The sequence below is a fragment of the Perca fluviatilis genome, chromosome 16 (genome assembly GCF_010015445.1).
Source record: "Perca fluviatilis chromosome 16, GENO_Pfluv_1.0, whole genome shotgun sequence".
Lineage (NCBI taxonomy): Eukaryota > Metazoa > Chordata > Actinopteri > Perciformes > Percidae > Perca > Perca fluviatilis.
This window is the reverse complement of record NC_053127.1, coordinates 17446817-17468286: the sequence shown is the minus strand read 5'-3', so window position 1 is coordinate 17468286 and position 21470 is coordinate 17446817. Positions and strand designations below refer to the sequence as shown.

General features: G+C 40.2%; 2 protein-coding genes across 2 annotated transcripts; one reads left to right on the top strand and one right to left on the bottom strand.

The window, feature by feature from the left end:
• Positions 1-708: 708 nt before the first annotated feature.
• Positions 709-3880, bottom strand: LOC120543932 (pinopsin-like). The gene is made up of 5 exons (XM_039777357.1): positions 3513-3880; positions 2493-2661; positions 1969-2140; positions 1624-1857; positions 709-841 (listed from the first exon to the last, which is right to left on the bottom strand). The coding sequence occupies exons 1-5, from the start codon at positions 3856-3858 to the stop codon at positions 725-727; spliced, it is 1038 nt and encodes a 345-aa protein (XP_039633291.1). The 5' UTR covers positions 3859-3880; the 3' UTR covers positions 709-724.
• Positions 3881-5572: 1692 nt separating this feature from the next.
• On the top strand, positions 5573-20325 carry LOC120543933 (clathrin interactor 1-like). The gene is made up of 13 exons (XM_039777358.1): positions 5573-5788; positions 10570-10674; positions 10894-10990; positions 13154-13262; positions 13583-13744; positions 13790-13807; positions 14805-14973; positions 15966-16182; positions 16279-16360; positions 16545-16622; positions 17375-17685; positions 18052-18235; positions 18876-20325. Exons 1-13 carry the CDS (start codon positions 5748-5750, stop codon positions 19262-19264), a joined length of 1962 nt encoding a protein of 653 aa, XP_039633292.1. The 5' UTR covers positions 5573-5747; the 3' UTR covers positions 19265-20325.
• The last annotated feature ends 1145 nt before the right edge of the window (positions 20326-21470 follow it).

The following is a 21470-nucleotide window of genomic DNA, read 5'->3' as shown; positions in this document are numbered from 1 at the left end:
GTTTTTTATTCTGAATTGAGTTTTTTTAATTGTTGTATATTGTTGAACATGAATAAAACTTGTCTAAATGTCACCTTATAATGTAGCTTATGTGTTTTTCATTCAGTTCTCAGTTAAGCATGATTTATACTTCTGCGTAAAATCTACGCCGTGGCTACGTACGTAGGTACGTGGAAACACGGACTAAAGGCTGTTTTATGCTTCTGCGTCAACTCCACGCTGTTGCTCCTACGGCATCGTGACCCGCAGTTCTGCGTCGGGGTTGCTTTGCATCGCGGTGCATTTCACCGCCATAACGCTAGGGGGTGATAAGTCTGAGGCTGTTTGCGAGGTGTCTGCCAGCCAGTTTATGTTATGTTAGCAAGCAAACTTTAGCACATCTGCCCACAAAGTACTGCTTGCTGGCGAAGTGCTAATTTCAAAATGTTACTGACATATAGACACTTTACAAACGGATAACCCCGTCATTGTAACCAAAATATGTCTGAGGTTATTTGCAAAGCTTATGTCAGTGAGGATCATTTTGAGGGGGAATTATACCTTTAGGCTACATGGAGCTATACGGTCCACTAGATTCATCAAAAGAACAGGTCAAACACAGACATTTCTAGAATAGAAGAACAAAAACCATTCCTGCAGCATTTTGCTTTTTCTCAAATAAAGGAAAAAAGTAGAATAATGTCTTTTTTTTATTGATCATTGAGCTAAGGGTGACCTTTGACCTCTATGTTGAATATTGAGCCACTAGCACCAGAGCGGGCCGCTGTACCTGTTGGGCCCTGGATGTGAACATGGCACCTTCTGAGCTGCACCTGATCATGTACAGGAAACACCTGGAGAACTGAAAGACACACAAACAGAGGAGGTGAGGTGGGATGTAATCACAGAGGATGTTGGTTATTGGCGAAATGTGCAATGAAATGTGAAAAATGTAAACCGCTACGGCTGCTTTGAATGATTGAATGACTGAAAATGACGTTGGTGGGGCACATACGTCGCTGCAAATTGGTTTGACCAAATTGAAACAAAATGAGTGTTTACAGTTCATAACATAATTTCAGAAATGACACGAAATTTAGATTGCAAAAAAAGAGTTTGAAAATGAAAAAAACTCTGGAGGTGTGGAGTTAGAAAGAGTGATCTTACCAGAACTCTGTAGCCCACTCCTTACATTGCTTAACTAGCTAGCAACTCAAGGCTACATTAGCTGCTAATCACACAGAACTTTTGGTTGTGCTTAATAGATGTTGATCCTTAGTTTTTATGATCGTGAGTCTAATGATGTTATAGGAATGCAGTGCTAAATCGGTGGAATACTCTTTCAACTAGGATCCTGGTGTGTCAGTGTTTGATTATATTGGATTTAAAATGATAAAAAGAAAACATTGAAATGCAAAATGCTTATTAAACTGTGGTTAAGCAGTTTTGGTGCAGCAGAATTTTTTTCTGTGATTAAGTGTGAACCTATCCTTTAATTGATGAGGCCTAGCAAAAGTGTTGTATTAGCAGACATGCCCCTTTAGTTTTGTTATTTGGAGTTGAATAAAAGCAAATCTCACTTAGAAGGAGGGTGACTGTCCTGTGATGACTGTGTGTAAGATATTTACTGGGAATCATTGTTACCCGTTTGTTGAGCAGCACATAAATAACAGGGTTGAGGACAGTGCTGGTCTTTGCCAGCAGGGACGGGATTAAACTGGCTGCAGGCGGCACAATGCCGGGCTGTCCAAAGGAGGCGAGCATCGCAACAACTCCGTATGGCATCCAGCACAATAGGTAGCTAGTCACCATGGAGACCACCATTACAAGGAAACGGACTTCCCTCCGCTCAGCTGAGGACTGGTTGACCCTGGTGACCTGGACACACACACACACACACACACACACACACACACACGCTGCTTTCACAAACACTAGTAGACGCACAATGTCATCACAGAGGGATCAAAGGTTATCCCGCACGCTCACCTGTCTCTCCACTGCTCGCACAGCCAGCAGGATCCTCCCGTAGCAGAAGAACATGAGCAGCAGCGGCAGCAGCAGGCAAAAGATGAACAAACAGCTGATGTAGGAGCGAGCTGTCGTTGAGCGCTGGTGCCATTGGATGGAGCAGATGGTGCCAGGACCCTCTGGGCCATAGCTGCTCCATAACACACAACATATGCTCTGATTTCATGTGCTACATGTTTAAAATTATAAAGTTCTATCTGTGCCATGGTCTGTTTAGTATCTCTCTGCTTGGAATTGCAAAATGACTCTTTTTCTTTTATTCATTTATTCACATTTTTAGCCTACTTTTGCAGATGACCAACACATGTGGCTCGTTAAAGTTACTTTTTTTTAAAACACTCACTTCTTAATTACATTTTGTATTAAGTGAATAAACCAGCACACAATTTCCTCCCAGTTTTAGCATCATCAGCAGCCAATAAGTGAATGAATGATCTCATGAGTGAAGTGGTGGGTTAATATTTAATCAAGCAGTAACAGACCTGCTCCAGCCCAGCAGCGGTGGCAGAGTCCAGATCAGCGAGTAAAGCCAGGAGGCCGCGACAGCAAGCCTGGCCCTGCAGTACTGAGAAGAGTCCGACTGAGTTCTGCCGAGCACCACAGAGTACCGCTCAAAGGACAGCAGAGACAGAGACACCAGAGATACTACACCTGACAGAGAGAGACACCATAACAAAGGACAACAGTTTGAGAACAAAGTACATAGATTGTATAATGAACAAAAGTACGTAAATTGAATAGAAAATGTTTATAAAGATCTGCATCTGGAGCCAGGTCTGCATCAAGACACACAGTGATGGACAAAGAAAAGACAAATAAGTACAGAAACCACACAGACACAAACATAATTTACAGACAATGCATACATTTTCAAAGAAATTTCAGATTTTTAACAAATACGTTTCTTTCTTTTCTCTTTCCTTAGTGCTTTTCACTTCTTTTTCATGCAAGTAGTAATAAAGTGGCAAGTGCAATAATGTTCAAAATTCTATAGTAGCCTATATTTAGGAGGTACAGTACAATTTCAAGCTACTTGTAGGCCAACTTTACTTAAATATTTCCATTCTCTGCTGCTTTATACTTCTACACTCCACTACATTTCAGATACAAATATTGTACTTTTTACTCATCTACTAATAAATTAGTTACAAGTTACTTTGCAGATTCAGATTAATAATACAAAATATAATCAACGAATAAATTATAATATTATTAGGCCATCAAGATAAGACTTTATTGAGTAAATGCATAAGCTCCTGCAGTTAGGCCTAGGCCTATATAAAGCAAAGAAATATAAAGTAATTAAAATTAGCTCCACTTTTACCAGCTGCAATATTAAAGTGGTTTCATTTCGGTCTATATTTTGATGCTAATAGGCTCTTGGAGCCACATTATGTTTTAATTTTCATGCAGCAGTTTCAAATATCCACGCTGTAGAGATAGGTCTGGCAATGCAAGAATACAAATACCTTATTCAGTAGCTATACATCCATGTCACTCACCGAAAAACGCGTTGGAGAAACCGTACCATCGGCACCCGTAGGAGCCGGTCAGCCACCGGCCGCGCACGTTGGCCGCGAAGCTGAGGGGAGTTCCGAAGATGCAGACGAGCATGTCGCTGGCGCTGATGTTGATCAGCAGCAAGTTCACCGGAGTCACCAGTCCGGGGAAGCGCGAGAACACCAGGAGCACGAGTAGGTTACCGAGGAAGCCCAGGACCAGGATGAACCCGAGGACTACGGCTGCAGCGGTGTGATGCGCCCGGCTCAGCCCGCCGGCGGCGGGGTCCGACACGGAGCTGTGGCCGGTGCTGAGGTTGTTACTATGCTGCTGCAGGACGATCACCATGGCAACCAGGCTATCACTCCAGATTGACTTGAATCAGAGACAGAAGGTGCCCGTCATAAAACAAAGAAAATAATAAGGGGTGAAATGTAGTCTAAATGAGGATTTTTATTTTGTTTCACCTTGCCAGCCCAGTGAGGGAGTTTCTTTCCTCAGCCACTGGGGCAGAAAACACTTAGCCCACAACATGTTTAAATGCTCTGAAGGGGATGGGAGAGATAACTTTCTCCCACATACAGTATGCATTATGTTAGTTGCTCCCATAAACATCCCCATTGTGCTCACATAATTCTTCATACATAGGCTAATACTTATAATTTAAAAGTAACAGTTTTAACAGAATAATTGAAAAACAAACTATCAATGAAAAGAAAATACTTAATTACTTAATTAGGGTTAATACAGTCATGAAGCAATAGTAAGATAGCTAGGAATTTGTTTTTTCTTGCTATACTGACATATGTTAAAATACTTTATAATTTAAATAAATTCAAACCTTTAAACCAAAACCTAAACAATTAAGGCTGATGTAATACTTACTAAAGCAACAAAAACATTAGTCATAACACATCCGTAGTTAACACAAAGAATAAAATATGAAGTATCCAAACCTTCAATGAGACAAAGGACACACTCCCACAAAGAAAGATTTTAAGAAACAATTAAACAAAAATGCAGACGCTGGCGTTTTGTCATTTGACCATCACCCTTTCAGACACACGTCTTTGTTCTGTTCCGTATTCTACTTTAATCTAGACCAGATTGGGGACCTAAATAACTGAGCCAACATATCAATAATACAATGTGGACTCCGAGGATGAGCCAGGAACAGATTCAGCATGCCAGTATTAACTGAGCTGATGCTGAAGATACTAATGAACAATCACAAGACAAGAAAACCCTCCTAACAGACATTACATTTAAAACAAACCAAGAATCCACAAGTAAATTTTAATTTTCAAAACATGACTTTGAATTCTGCTATAGCCTACCTATTTATTTATTTTTTGGGCCTTTATTTTTGACAGGACAGCTGAAGACATTAAAGGGGAGAGAGAGGGGGAGTGACATGCAGCACACAGCTCGGAGTCGAACCCCGGTCTGCTGCGTCAAGGAGTAAACCTCTATATATGTGCGCTCACTATACCAACTGAGCTAACTTTCATTAAAGCTCTGGAGATGGACATGCAGTGCAAATCTTTATCACCACCTTTTATCACATCTTCCATTTAATAGCCTTTTGAGAAGCAGGATTCTTCCACAATTATTGATCCTTGAGTATTAGCATCAAAATAGGCTACTTTAAGTACCATTATTTTATATAAAAGCTAAAACATTTATGTATTAATGTATTAATATTAAGAATAGGTGCCACAGACACCCTAGCTGGATTTTGGTTTGCAAAACTGCCCAACACAGCCAAATGTGACTGACACACACACACACACACACACACACACACACACACACACACACACACACACACAATGTGTAAATGTTTTAACCTTGAGCAAGGTAGCTCCCGGGGCTGTTTTTGAACAACTTACAGAAATCAAAAGAAAGATTCAATTGTATCATATTCTTTGCCTAAATGTTCCTGCGTCATTTTGCTTTGAACTTTACCCTAAATGTACGCATATATGATACATGGATGTATTAGATATGATACAGTTCGCGAGCGAGGGAACATCTTGACGCTTCAGTGACGTAGGCCGAGAATGACGTTTCCGTAGCAACTGGGGCCGATCCGTTAACCGCATCTGTAGTACCGGAGCTCATCGAGGAGTGGGGGGGGATTCTCGTCGGTAACTGGATACCTACTCTATCTTGTGGGGCGTAGAGACACGGGGCGACGCAGTATCGAGGCGGCGAACCCGCAGTTCCGTGCGGAGATGCTGAATATGTGGAAAGTCAGAGAGCTGGTGGACAAAGCGTGAGTACCGAGGAGCAGGTGGAGCTATTTGCACTGGCTAAACCGCTAAGTGGCTGCTAAGCTAACCGGCTAGCCGGGCAGCATCAGCAGCTTTTATCGCTGACAGAGGAGAGGATACGGTGCGTGACGTCACAGCGATAGCCCCCTCAGCTGTTAGCTCTGGCTAGCTGGCTAGCTGCCAATCTTCAGCCATGTGGCATAAATAGAGATGTGTGTTTTACAATGGCTTCTAACATTGTAAATTTTTCAACACTTGCTCATATAGGCCAGTAAAAAAACAGTATTACACACAGCAAATGTATTCATTTCCGATCCGCAACGAAAGCTATCCAGTTAGCTAATTCCGCTAGCATTGCTAAGCCCAGGTCGGTTCTGTGTACTGTTTGTGTCGGTGTTGCTGCGGAATCACGCCCTGTACCACCCTGGTGATGCCCGCTACCTCCACCATGGATTAACCTAACCTTATATCCCGAGTAGAAAGCTAAGCATAAACGATGGCAAGCTAAGTGGCTATTGAATTGTAGTGCATTTCCTGCCAATTAGAGACCAACCATGTCTCAACGAGGCCCATGCCCCCATGGTCCCAGACAGTTAAGACAACACAGCTTGTTGGCCAAACAGATCATACGGTATTAGCTAATGCTGGTGTTGCTGCAGCCTACTACATCGTGTTGTTTGTCTGAGCACTAGACTAACCATGCTTCTTTGTGATGTGTGTCTTTGTGTACTCTATTGTTGCAAGTGTAAACTGCAGTATAATACTGTAACCCACGAAGAGGAGGGAGAATAACAGCTTTCTGCCCTGTTTGTTCCAAGAGGCACACTGAGTTATATGAATATATTTCTTGTGTAAAACCCAAATCCACAAAAAATTGGAAGATGCAGGGATGCTTTTAATTAGTTGAGATAAGTAAGTAAATCGTTTCTTGTAACTGGCCATTTTATTTAATAACCAAGTAAATAACTTTTGATGAGGATGGTGCCACTATCTGGAGGGCTAGGTTTGTAGTAGATTAAATCAAATCAGGTTTTTTCACAAATGAAACTGTCATCATATGTTCAATAGAGCAAGAATAATCAGAATTAGCTTTATTGGCCAAGTATGTGCACACATGCAAGGAATTTGACTTTGGTTTTTCATTGCTCTTAGTGTACTTACACAGAAATAGACATACAGTTAACAACAAGGACAACAAAGCTGAAAACAAATGTGAACATTATAACTAGGGCTGGGCGATGCGGAGAAAATCAAATATCACCATATTTTTGACCAAATACCTCGATATCGATACCACAATGATATTGTAGTGTTGACTAATGGTGCTTTGGCAAAATATTTACACAATGAGATTTTTGATAAATAAACATCAGTAATGTGGATATAATGACTACGTGGGTAAAGGCAAATAATAGAACAGTTACAACAGTTGGTAAGTTCAGAAAATGACATCACTTTACTGTAATGCAGCCTTTAAAACCAGGAAAAGACAGCACTTATGTCATATTACGATATCCAAAATCTCAGACAATATCTAGTCTCATATCACGATATCGATATAATATTGATATATTGCCCAGCTCTAATTATAACAATATTGAAAGATGACAGAAGTGGAAAAACGGATCTAAATAGTTTTGCTTCAGTTCAAACTAATCTCATGAATGAACTTACTATGTTAGTCTCGTAAAAATAGTGCCTTTATAATCAGACTTCTCTTTCTATAGAGTGACCAAAAAACGGATTTTGCTCTGTTTGAAATATCAGTCTCACCAGTTTGTCAGGTGCATCGGTCTGTCACACATCAACTTTTTAGATACTCCTCTTAAACACTGACTCTAATTTCTCACAGTCAGTTTTATGTGACAACGGCTTGATACGAGGGACGGTCAGGGACCAAGTGTGCACACATCCAGGCAATGGCTTGATACATCATTTTCATCAATACAGCCTTGAATCTGCAATAGCATTATACATCAGAATCTTTTTTTGCCTCTCAAATAACACTCGAGCTGTCTATAAATAGTTTGTATTTTATTATGTATCTTTTTCTGAAATATATCCAATGCTTTGGCTAGTTTTGGATTGATATTGACTATACTGCTTCTGATCAGTACATCCCCTTGTTTGATGTGATTATCCTTACACCAGAGAAGCATGTTCAATTTTATAACACAGGTTACACAGCGGTTCCTGTTTTTTAGTTCAGCTGTTATTCATTTTTAGAGTTTGTATGTCGGTATTCATTTCTTATTTAGAATACATTTTAGTGAAGTATACATGCCTGTTATCAGAATGCAATTTGTGCATACAGTAATGATGATGAACCAATTATTATTTATTTTGTGCCTTGGATTATACACTCAGTGGTCACTTTATTTACCTGTAAAATCTAATGTGATCCAATACAACAGCTGCTCAGTCATAAATTACACCTTTACAAAGAGAATAATGTTTAGTTTTGATTGATTGACACTGTCTGTCAGAGGTGTTATTTTAACTATATTTTTTATTAATGAGGTTGTAGTTTGCAGTGATGTTGAACTGGACTGCATTAGATTAAGAGGTGTTTCTTGTATTCTTTATAGTAAAAAATATTACAAATATATTTCAGTCTAATGCAGTTGAGTTTTTGTAACTGAGGTAATTAAAACTCCATGTGGGTTGTTAATGTGCACTTTCAGTTTGATATAAATCCTGCAAACAAGGTTAAATTCAGGCTACTATGAGATGCATATTGTGTGTGTGTTGTATAAGCACTCATACTGTACTGTACTTACTATTGTACGTATCCGAAAAACACTGAAACCTTAAAAAAAAGAAATTATAGAAAAACACACTTCCCACAGTACCCAGTGACAAGGAGGGTACAGTATGCCAACAGCATCTTTTGATTTTATGGAGATTGATGAACTCTTACATACATTTTTCCCTGAAAAACCTCCAAAAAAAAAAGATGTCCTTAAATCCGTTTTTTTTAATATTCCAAATCATATCTTAGACCTACGTTCTTCGGTTGGCTCCGCTCAAAAGAACCAATTATATCACAAATGTAATAAAGAAAGAAGAGTAGGTCGATAGAAGAAAGTTGCATAAAGGAGAAATAAATGAATAGACTGAAGAAAGAAGATTAGAAGAGGGAATATACGGCATAGAAAACAGACAGAGAGCTCAACAGTGCTTTAGATGGAGCTCCCATCAGCTGTTGGTTGGGCCTGCCTGGGCGTGATGAATACACTCTATTATTGATCTACCTCAACAGAGCTGGCAGCGGCGTCCTTGCTTTTCCTGCAGTTTAAGAGTCACGCTATTATGGAGCTCTCTGTCTGTCTGACTTGTTTGTTGACAATAACACAGTCAAAGGCAGTTTCTGTACTGAAGACGCTTCTTATTTTCCTTTAACTGCGAGTGGCAGAGTACATGAGTAATGATAGGATCGGGAGATTGGAAAAAGCGAGGAGCAGGAGAAAAAACAGGATAGAAAATGAAGTGAAGGAGACAGAAATATGAAAAAAAAGGCCAGGTGAAGGAGGGAGGAATGACAAGTCGTGTTGGAGAGTGAGAGGTGTGTTTCACGTTGCAGTGCTTTTGGCTGTGTTTTTTTGCCAACAAACAAACACAGCAGCTGGTGAGACCACAAAATCGAAGAGGACAGGAAGCAAACATTATTTATGGGGAGCTTTGGCCGTGTTTACTTCACTGTTTTTTACACACAAACACACACACACACACACACACACACACACACACACACACACACACACACACACACACACACACACGGGTTTGTGGCACTATCTTTGTGGGGACCCATCATTGACATAATGCATTCCCTAGCCCCTTACCCTAACCTTAACCATCACAACTAAATGCCTAACCTTAACCCTTACCCTAACCTTAACCATCACAACTAAATTCCTAACCTTAACCCTTACCCTCACCCTAACCCTAACCTAATTCTATCCCTAATCCTAAAACCAAGTCTTAACCCTCAAACGGCCCTTTAAACTTGTGGGGTCCAGCATTTTGGCCCCACAAAGCTGTCGGGACCCCACAACTATACTGGACTCCCGGTTTTTGGACCCCACAAATATAGTTAAACAAGCCCACACACACACACATATGCACACCCTGCTAACCTCACTTCCATGCACACACTGCATACAACAGACTCACATCCCTTTGTGCCCCAAACAGCTGAATATTTTCTTACACTATGCTCGTATATGTATGTCTGTCCTTTGAAGTGCCGTGGCCAGGACACAGGCTTTTAGAAAGCTGTCATTCATAATTCAGTGAGCTGAGATTCTCTTTGTTTTACTTGATTTCGTTGTGTATGACACCTGCATGAATGTTGTTGTTGTGATAATCCTGTTTTCCACCGTTATTGTCAGCGTTGTGTGTGTAGAATATTAATATGATAATGATGCTTTGCTAGCCAGAGAGATTGTTTTTCATTTATGAGTTGCCCTTATTGTATTTGCATGTGTTCTACTGTGTAAATATATCAATGTATGGGTTTATGATTGTCTGTATTTCGGTCTGCCTGACCTCTGGAAATGAGTGGATGTGTGAAGGGAATCAGCTCAAATCATTTGCTGATAACCAGCAAGGCTGACTGACCGAAAGACTGACAATAACAAGCTTTGTATTCCCAATAAGTGAACAGAAAAGACAAGATAGTAAAGCCAGATGTTTTCACCTTTACATGTTTGAAATGTTGATGGTAATAAAGATATTTATTGATGTAATTTCTGAAGAAAATATATGTCTGTGTCAACAGCACTAATGTGGTGATGAACTACTCAGAGATCGAGTCTAAGGTGAGAGAGGCCACCAATGACGACCCCTGGGGACCCTCTGGACAATTGATGGGAGAAATAGCCAAGTATGTGTAACACACACACAGTTTCTGTACTGTATGTGCACACAAATACAAGCACACAAAGTAGCAGGTAAACTGTATTGTGTCATTACACACAATAAGAAGAAATAAGAGTTCTGTTAGAAAGACAAGTAAGGCTCTAATCACTAGACCTGATTATGCTTTGATTTAGCTGTTTTGGGCTTTTTTAGAACTATAATATTTTTGTTTGTGTGTGTGTAGATCTACCTTTATGTATGAGCAATTCCCAGAAGTGATGAACATGCTGTGGACCAGGATGCTGAAGGACAACAAGAAGAACTGGAGACGAGTCTACAAGGTATGGTTACGTTCTGGTTGGCAGGTTGGTTGGTTGTTCCCTGTGTTGTATCCGTTGTGCCCGCAGTCAGACACCCACATGGGTTCCAGTGTTTACACGACTGACTGGATCAAGACATTTTTGGCTCCTGTTTCTCTTTGTTTTTATTGAAAATACATTACTTCAAATACTTTGCACCAGGGGCGGATCTAGAAAAATATTTATGGGGTGGCGAGAGGGGGGCAGGAATTTTTGAGGGGTGGCAACATATGTCAGACGTATATTTACTGAATTTAATCAGTTATCACAGTTTGATGAGAAATAGTATGTACACACTACAAAAGGACACAGGCTGCCATTTACAAACTCATACAAACAAACTTCATCTCATGCAATCAATGTCCTGCATTTGAGGTTTCATTTGAAACAGTTCATATTAGGAATAAGTGACCGTACAATGTGATCTCACATAATAGGAAATAGAAGTATGATAGAAGTAAGGGGCATTATCACAGGAAAGGCATTAAGGTAAGACCCAGGTGATGAGTGGCAGATGTGTCAGTGTGAGAGGGGAAGCAAACAGTTTTTGACTGTGTCAGAGAGGCAGCGTTGCAGGCAGCATTTGTACAAAATTAGGAACTGTCATTGATTAGTTCTAACCATCAGACTGTGTTAACACACACTAACATTTTAGCCTGGGAGAGTATTTTTTAGGTTCATTTGTTTATTTTTTGTTTTATTTATATATATTTTTTATTTTTTATATTTAATCTGAGCAATGGATCTAAAATACATTCTACACAAAATATAAAAACTCATCTCCCCATCTCATCACACTTTCACACTGACAACTTTCCCTAATTATTCATATTTAAGCTTTGTCATTTGTTTTTCTTATTTATATGTAACTTAGTATACTATGCATCAACAGTTTCCATACCGTGTGGACCAGCTTGACTGGAGATGGTTGGTGATGGCCCAGGCACTCTGCTTTCCCTTTCACTGTCTGAGCCCTGCACGTTCTCTTGTCTCTCGCTTTCTCCCTCCTCATCTTGGTGATGCTCTCTGTGGTGTTCTCCCACCTCCTCCTGTCCCTGGTCGCCTTGGCCTTGTATTCTGTCTCTGTCACGTTTCTGTTGCCATTTTCTCTCTCTCCTTCCACCTCTTCTCTCTCTCCTTCCACCTCTTTTCTCTCTCCTTCCACCTCATCTTCTCCATCTACCTTGCTCACTTGTTCATTTTCTATTTCTCTCGCCTTTCTCTTTGGAGACAAAAACTAAATATACTACCTTTCCTCTTCATTTCTGTACGATTCAAAGTAACAATGTTTTCCTTGACAGACGTTGAATCAATATTAGCTTTTGTAGCCTACTTTACACAGAACAAACGTCAGACCCTAAGTAACATTGTATAGTTGGTGAAATAACGTTCTTCAACCTGATTTTTATCATCTCAAAATCAGCATCGCAACTATGCTAGCACTGTGCTTTCGTTATAATTTAATTTCTTGATAGATGTTAATCCGTTTTGACCTCTTTCCTCCTGTGTCTCCATTCATCGCGACTCCTGGCTCCCTCGCTTAGCGCCACTCAGTTTTCCAAACAAAACAGGCTCTCTCCGCTCTGGCGTCATCTTATGCTGCATTCACTGCAGTTGGACATTGGAGACGCACGCTCGTAAATTGTCAAATTGGCCATAACTTTTACCGTAATTCGTTGCTGCCAACTGGGGTGGCAGCAGGGGTGGCAATGCTTTCTTTTAGGGTGGCATTTGCCACCCTATGCCACCCCGGTAGGTCCGCCCCTGCTTTGCACTAAAATTGAACACAGATACAGATGTATGCATCCTGTATGTGTATAGTAGAAAGATCCGAGCAGTGCATCTCAACTACATTCTTGTGTCCTACCCACAAAATCACAAGACTGATGTGCAAATACCATATATTATACAAGAGCCAAGAAAGAATGAATGAGTTTGAATTTTTTAGAGAGCAATTAAGATGAGTTCAGGAGAGGGGACCGTTTTGTAAAGCAGAACTGGCCTTAAACATTTTTTTTTTAGGAAAGATTATTTCTCACTAAGTCATTCTGGCTACATCCCCCCCACCCCCTCCCCCCATAGTTAACTCTCTAATCACGTCTTTCACTCCATCTCTTACTATTTCTCTTTATCTTCCTCTGCCAGGCTTTACTGCTGCTGGCTTATTTGATCAGGAATGGGTCTGAAAGAGTTGTCACCAGTGCCAGAGAACACATCTACGACCTGCGATCTTTAGAAAACTATCACTTTATTGGTGAGTCTCTAAATCAAAATTGGCTACATTTTCATTGGTTTAATGTTTTCTTAGTATTCTTTTGCTTTTGTGTAAATGTGAGATATCTTGTGTGCATATTAGACGCGTCACTTTTAGAAAGATCAATTTGTTTCTAAAATGGAAAGGTTAATTCTCTGGGGGGCATGAATAATACAGTATGCTAAGTAAAACTTCTATTGGTCCTTTTGATTGTAATAATTATTGTGTACTGTACGTTGGTGGCACTAAATGATAAGGTCAGGACGTCAAATTTTATATATATACTATAGTTTTTTGTTTTTGTTTGTGTATCTGTCCAGATGAGAACGGTAAGGATCAGGGCATCAATGTGCGTCAGAAGGTGAAGGAGATGGTTGAGTTAATCCAGGATGATGATAGACTGAGAGAGGAGAGGAAGAAAGCCAAGAAGAACAAAGATAAATACATTGGAGTCTCCTCTGACAGCATGGAAGGAGGAGGAGGTGGAGGAGGAGGAGGAGGAGGAGGAGGAGGAGGAGGAGGAGGAGGAGGAGGCGTTAAGAACTGTAAGTCACTACATCTTCTTTTGACAGCTCGTCAGATGTGGATTAAAATCATAATAATAACTTGAAAAATGCATTAGAGGAAGGATATCATGTAAAGCAAGTGTAAGACATTTTGAATGGATGTTAAAAGCTAAACTTGAATTGCCTGTACTAACAAGGAATTAAAAAAAATGGTATATTGTTTAGTTGATTCATCTCTAAATCTCTAAATGTCTTCTTCTTTTTATTTTTTTTACAAAAAGGCAAATCACAAGAGCCCAAAGAGATCGTGATATAAAACACAAAACATCATCCTCACATTGGACGATCTTCAACCAGGAAATGTCTGGAGTGTTTTTAATTGATAAATGACGGATGAAGAATTAATTATCAAATAGTCATGGATTTATATCAAATTATTAATTGTTTAAGCAATAATGTAGCGTAAAGCTCCTATTGATCCACTGAAGTAAAATTTCAGGGGACTTACCTGAAAATATTCCTTGTATTTATTTTCTTAGCAGCCAACCCTAAGTAAGTAAGTTACCAGATAAATACAAAAAATGTAACACAACATTATATTTTTTATTACGTATTTAATTCTCATCTGCCCAATTACTAAAAATGTCTAACATTTATCAAGCAAAAATCCCAAACATTTTCCAGGTCCAACTTCCACAATGTGAGGATTTGCTGCCGTATTTCATTGTAAATTGTGTAGTTTATGATTTGGGACTGTTATCGGACACAAGAACAAGACATTTTTCAGACCAAACAATTAACCGAAAAGATATTCAAATAATAACTTGCTGCAGCTCTAATCTTATTGTTGCTTTTAGTGTCTTAAATTTGCTATACATTAGCAATTGTTAAACAGCATTGTACAGCTTAAATTATGAGTTTCATACGACTAGTATGAGAGACTGTAGATGTCCTTTGGGGGATGCCTGTGAAACTGCACAAGTTTACAAAGTCTTGCTCTTTCTCTCTCTGTCCTTCTATGTGTTCTTCCTTCCAGCTAATGAGTTGGATCGGAGTAAGTGGGATGAGGACTGGGATAAGAGCAGAGGAGCTTTCCCCTTTAGTGAAAAGCTCGGAGAGATCAGTGACAAGATAGGCAGCACCATCGATGACACACTCAACAAGTTTAGAAAGAAGGAACGAGATGACTCACCCGACAGAATCAGGTAAATTTAAACACTGATGATGTCCATGACTCCACGTGCACACTTACACATATTACATTTTGCGTGTGGCTGAACGAATGCTTGTTTTAAAATGGTCTTAAAGGAACACGCCGACTTATTGGGAATTTAGCTTATTCACCGTAACCCCGAGAGTAAGACAAGTCGATACATACCCTTCTCATCTCCGTGCGTGTTGTAAAGCTGTCTGACGGCTCCAGCATTAGCTTAGCCCAGCACAGATCCTGCAGGTAACTGGTTCCAACTAGCCTACTGCTCCGAATTGTGACAAAAGTGACAAAATAACGCCAACATGTTCCTATTTACATGTGATTTATAGAGTCACAGCGTGTACAAAAAACAACGTAACATGAGACACAGCCATCTTCTAACCATAAACAAACCGGGAACTATATTCTGAGACAGGCTTGCTGTGAGCATATCACTCCGCCCAAGTACTATATTCTTCCGCCTGAGAATATAGTTCCCGGTTTGTTTACGGATAGAAGACGGCTGTGTCTCATGTTACGTTGTTTTTTGTACACGCTGTGACTCTACAAATCACAACATGTAAATAGGAACATGTTGGCGTTATTTTGTCACTTATTTGGAGCAGTAGGATTACTGGAACCATTCACCTGCCTGTTCTGTTATGGGCTGATGCCGCTGGAGCCGTCAGACAGCGTTACAGCACGCACGGCGATGAGAAGGGTATGTATCAACTTGTCGTACTCTGGGGGTTACAGTGAATAAGCTAAATTCCCAATAAGTCGGCGTGTTCCTTTAATGGTGTATACTAAAGTTACCACAAGCTGCATTAGTTGTGCACAGTGGTGTTGGTATCGCAAATATCAAAATAATGCATCAGATGGCTCATGGCCTCCAACCAAACATGTACAAACATACAATAATTGCAAAAAAAAAAAAAAAAACAGTCAATAGCAAAATCTCCTGAGTGCCGCTTCTCGTATGTCCTCCATGTTTGGTTGCCATAGTGACACCGAGGAGGACCGAGCATCGAGAAACGGCAGGCAGGAAACCCTTGAGTTCAAAGATGAGGAGGAAACTGTCACAACGAAGAGCATCCAGATCACACAAGCAACAGAAACCACAACCACCACCACGCGGAAACGCAGCGGAGCTCCGTGTAGCAAGACTCTGGACCTTGGTGCTGCAGCCCACTACACTGGAGACAGGAGCCCAGACGAGAAGGTATTCACACAGACACTCACGCTTTTCTGAATGTGAGATATATTTTTAATTGTACATGTTTAGTAAATCACTGTGTCTCTCTTTTTCTATCTTTAGTCATCAGTCAGGCAGTCTTCAAGTAGCGGTCTAGCTGATCTGCTGGTGATTGACCCTTTATCCAATCAGAGCACTGCAACAGGTAACTACAAATGTTTACACACACAAAGATGACAAAGAAATGAGGTGGTTTTAAAATGTGGGGTATGTGATGTATTAGTTGTGTCATTCTTTGTTGGACAAGAGAGTTCTGAGTCCTGTCCTTTGTGTGCGTGTGTGTGTGTGTGTGTGTGTGTGTGTGTGTGTGTGTGTGTGTGTCCATCCAGGTGGCAGTTCTGACCTCATTGGTGGCTTTGCTGACTTCTCCTCTCCTGCAGCTTCTGCCAGCCTCCCAACTTCCACTGGTAAACTTGTTCTTACCTCTTTCCGCTTTTCCTGTAATCTGAGGGTGCTTTCACACCTGTAGTTTGGTTTGTTTGGTCCGGACCAACTGGAAATAGTACACAGTTCTGGTCCGGTTCATGTTCACACTGGAGGGAAATCAAAATCCGGTGACTGACAGTAGTTTATGCAGCACTATGTGCATATTAATGTTCTCTGACGTCACAAAGAGCTCCCAAAGAAATAACTGATGATAAGCATTATTAGACTGCAAATAAAAAGAAAGTTTTAAATAATGACAAAAGGGTAGAGACAGGTAAAAAAAGACCTGTCTTTGTACAGCTCAATTCTGGGGCATATTACTGTGGGATCACTTTGTCACACCCTTTTTAATGGACTTAATGAACTGCCCAAGTACACAGAATGATACAACCATAGCAGACTGCAGTTTTAACTGCTTTTGACTGTCAGATCATACGTGTTACCATGTAACAGTCTTGGTCCAGTTCTTTGGTCTGCACCTGGGTTTGATTGTTTGTACTAACTTGGCAATCCCACTAGAGTTAGTTTTAACCCAACCAAAACAGGTAAGGTGTGAAAGCACCCTTAAGTTCAGATGAGGGCCAGTGTGACAAAAAAGCCATGTTGTACATACTTTTTAATGTATTTAGATTTTTTTGTAGAATTTTAGAAAATGAGTGTCAATTTAGGACACAGTGAAGGAGTTGGACAGTTACAATCACAACTAAACATATCACTACTTTCTTGTGGCCAGCTTCTGCACGATCCAATGGAAATGGAGAATTTGGGGACTGGAATGCTTTCTCGGTCAATCCACCAGTTTTGTCTAGCTCCGGTCTCTCCCAGCCCGTCACTGACCTGTTTGGCAACGTCCAGCCACCCACAGCCCCAGTCTCTAATCCCGCCTCCGCCCTACCTTCTGCCGAGCTGTTTGACCTGATGGGTGGAGTGAACCATCAACTAACTAACCCACATACAACGCTGAGTGCCTCTCAGAGCATGACTTTCTCTCTGGGAGGAGCATCTGTTGCTATGCCAACCATGCCCCTTTCTCACTCTCAACAGGTAAGTACAGTACACTTTACAAGAAGGCCTAGTTTGTCTCAAACTGTAAAAAACAAATCTGAAAATGTTGTAGATAATGAAATCCATTGAAAGAAAAACCCAGAACTTTCCAAAGTGTATTGGTCCAAAGGTCAAAATAATAGTCTAAATTAATAGTGCAATAAAATTGCAGTATTAATGACTTAAACATTCAGCATGGCTTCCAACCTAATCAAAGATTTAAGTCAGTGCACCCTTAAGAATGCTTTTTGTTTCAATTTTCAATAAATATAAAGTGTTCCAGTTCAAGGCTGTTAATTGATTTCAGTTTTTCTTTTGGGTTCTTGACAGTAAATAAAAGTGTGAAATATTTGTACTTTATTTTAGAGCCTGGGAGGCATGACATCTCAGCAGCCCATAGGACAACAGTCGAAGGTGGGTGTTGGAGGTCCGGGATCGTTAGGGTCGACCTGGTCCGACCCCTCCGTCAACATCAGCCTGGACTTCCTATCAGCAGGCCTCAACCCCACTAAGACACCGCCCACACTCAACAATATCATCCAGCAAACAGGTATCATGTTTCATACTGTGATTCATTTTCTGTGTGCATTTTACACAGCATGTTGATGTAGAAAAAAAAACTTTTTGCAGGGTCTTAAAATATCTTAAAAAGCATTGATTTAAGATTTTTTTTTTCTAAAAACAAAACAAAAAGGGCTGCCAAAGGTATTAAAAAGTCTTGAATGTCATTTAAAAGTTTTGAATATTTTTTCTAGCCTGTAATATTAGTTACAATCCCCAGTACCAACTATATCAGACCTCTCACCTGAGGTACATTTCATATACTGCACCTTAAATTAATCCGTTTTCTTTTGTTTGTTTTTATTGGTTAATCCATTCATCCATCCATTTTCTGCTGCTTATCCAAGTCCAGATCATAAGTAATTATTGAACTATTAGGAATTATTGTTATATACAGCTGGGAAGTACTGACAACAGTGTGAAATAAATGTCAATAAATGTATGGACTTCAATAAATAAATACATATGTTTTAGTTAAATCCCCAAGTGATTTAGTAGGACAGGTTGATGTCAGTAAACCTTTTAAATGTACATTGTTTTAGATTAGATTGATCAGTGTAACTATCTGAACAACCTAAGTGGTACAACAGAGTGGATTAACGCCTTGCTGTCCATATGTGTCTGTGCAGCAGTGCCTCCCGTCAACCTGCTGGCCCAGAACTTCGGAGGACTGAACCTCAGCTCCCCACCCCATGCGACACCCATTAGACCACCAGCCAATCCCATGACAATGGGCGTGCCTCCATCAATGGCAACTGGCATGCCTGCTTCCTTGGCATCAAGTATGCCCCCTTCAATGACCACGGGGACAATGGGGATGGGGGGAATTCCTGTAAGCCAAGGCATGATGGGAATGAACATGAGCATGAATATGGGCATGGCCACTCCAGTGATGATGGGTGGTATGACAGGCATGGGAGTGCCAGGAGTAGGAGTGAGCCTAGCACACTCCATCACCCCAGCCATGGTTTCACCCAAACAGGATGCCTTCGCTAACTTTGGCAGTTTTGGGAAATGAGAGTGTGTGTGTGTGTGTGTGTGTGTGTGTGTGTGTGTGTGTGTGTGTGTGTGTGTGTGTGTGTGTGTGTGTGTGTGTGTGTGTGTGTGTGTGTGTGTGTGTGTGTGTGTGTGTGTGTGTGTGTGTGTGTGTGTGTGTGTGTGAGAGAGTGTGTGAGAGTGTGCGTGTGCGCGTCTGACATTATGAGAGTGTGAACCACAGAAGGACTGATGTACTTGAAGACAACCTTGCATGTTTCTCTCTCTGCTTTTGCTGTCTTTGGCGAGCTGGCAACAGTAATCATTCACCATCCTAGACTGTTGACTTAATCTTGGAAGTAGGGGAGAGCGCCCATGGGTGCCTCTCACCAATTTGTGTGACATTATGTCACACAGAGGACACCTGAAAAGCAGGGAAGATGTCAACCCACAGCCTCTAGTAATGACGTTCCTATGGGGAAAGGTTCCTCATCTTGTTGTCACCTGTTTTATATGTGATCTACAGTATGTCCCCCTTCATTACATAAATCACTGCAAAAAGTTTTTCTCTGTAACTGCACAGCTTATTCGATCTTGTTTACGCAAATGAAAATGGCATTGCTGCCTACATTTTGCATTGTAGCCTGAGATATCATGTTTTACATAATTTCAACCAAATTCAATCGCAAGATTTAAGCCATTACATTATTGCCAGAGGGTGACGCTGTTACTTTCTTTTGCTCCCTGTGCTAAAAGTACAGAGTATACTGAATCCATACTCTGTTCCTCCAGCAGAGAGCAGGGTGGGTGTATGCGTGTATGGTCATACTTATTCTTAAGCCATATAAGGGTGGAATAATTGCATATTATATCCTTTTTTCTAACCTCTCCTCTTTTTTCAGGCTGGTAGCAGTTCACAATAACTCAAAGTACAGTAGGACACTTACAGTTTTATTGATGTTTAAAAGACAACATGAGTGAACTGCTCAGAACAAATGGTCTCTACAGTACTGTTGGGCTCTTATATTACAATAATTGGTTACTGTTAAAAGTGATACTAGAGTACTATTCTGAATGTTTCTCATGATATGATGCCCCCCCCCCCGACATAAGGACGTGTAACTTTATGTAAGCATTGATCTCTTCTGTCTATTCTACCTTTTCATACAGACACTGTTTAAGGGTAGAGGTACAGAATAAAGTTTTTTTAAAGAGTATTTGTCACCTGGCTATGGTAAAAGATGGTAAACGATAGTCACCATCTACAAGACTGAACATCACAGTCCTCTATATTTCTTCCATTTTTTCAAAGCAGTCGCTCACCTCAAAATTTTTGGGTCAACACAGCAATGTACCTTTTAATTACAAACTATTTTTTGCCAGCAAACATTTTTCAGCCTACAGCTCACTTTGTGGTCTCTTGGTGTAAGGGTTGCATATATGCACCTCAAAAACGGCATACTAGAAAATAACCACCCTTGCATATAACATGGACTGGATACATTGCAGGATTTTTTTTCATTAGTTGAGTTTTAATCAATGATTTCTAAGGCCAGTTGAGACCAATCTAAAAGGTTTTAGGGGTCTCGAGTGGAGTGAAGTGTGTGTGTGTGTGTGTGTGTGTGTGTGAGAGACTGTGTGGATATAGTTTTCTCTGTTTGATGTGCAAACATAGCTAAGCAGAGCCTTTTGTCATTTTCTGAGGCACTGCACTCCAAATGACCAGATCTTTATTTTGTTACTCTCAGAAAGAAGATTCCACAGTTATTAGTTTAATATTTTATTAGTTTACTAGTAAGGTTATGTTCATTGGAGAGCTACTAATAACATGTTTTAGTTGACAGGAATCATATTTTTGTTTCTTTTTTTTTTGGTACAGCTCGTTTCATTTGATTGTATTTTCTGTATTTCATTCAACATTAAATTAAATTATAACATTAAATAATCAGTCTCCTCCTTTTTCTAGGTGTAGGCTACTTTTTGTATCACTTTTTGTATCATATTTGCATCACATATGATCCTGAACAGGGACATAGTAGCTACCATTGAGTACACATGTCAAGTACATTCTGTAGTTAAAAACTATAACACATGGTGGATAATGTATAGGCTGATTATAGTCAATACAATTTTATTTTGACAGCTTTTAAATCAACAAATAAATAAAGGAAATGTATTATTTTCCCACCAGAGTTTTATTTCTGGTTGTGCAAAGAAGGCTTTAAAAAATAAATTAAAGACAAGCATAT

Coding starts and splice junctions, on each gene's coding strand:
- LOC120543933 (XM_039777358.1), top strand. CDS start 5,748: ATGCTGAATATGTGGAAAGTCAGAGAGCTGGTGGACAAAGC. Junction 10,991..13,153: donor ACTGGAGACGAGTCTACAAG/GTATGGTTACGT, acceptor TTCCTCTGCCAG/GCTTTACTGCTGCTGGCTTA. Junction 18,236..18,875: donor CAATATCATCCAGCAAACAG/GTATCATGTTTC, acceptor GTGTCTGTGCAG/CAGTGCCTCCCGTCAACCTG.
- LOC120543932 (XM_039777357.1), bottom strand. CDS start 3,858: ATGGTGATCGTCCTGCAGCAGCATAGTAACAACCTCAGCACCGGCCAC. Junction 2,662..3,512: donor TTTCTCCAACGCGTTTTTCG/GTGAGTGACATG, acceptor TCTCTCTGTCAG/GTGTAGTATCTCTGGTGTCT. Junction 2,141..2,492: donor CCGCTGCTGGGCTGGAGCAG/GTCTGTTACTGC, acceptor GTTATGGAGCAG/CTATGGCCCAGAGGGTCCTG.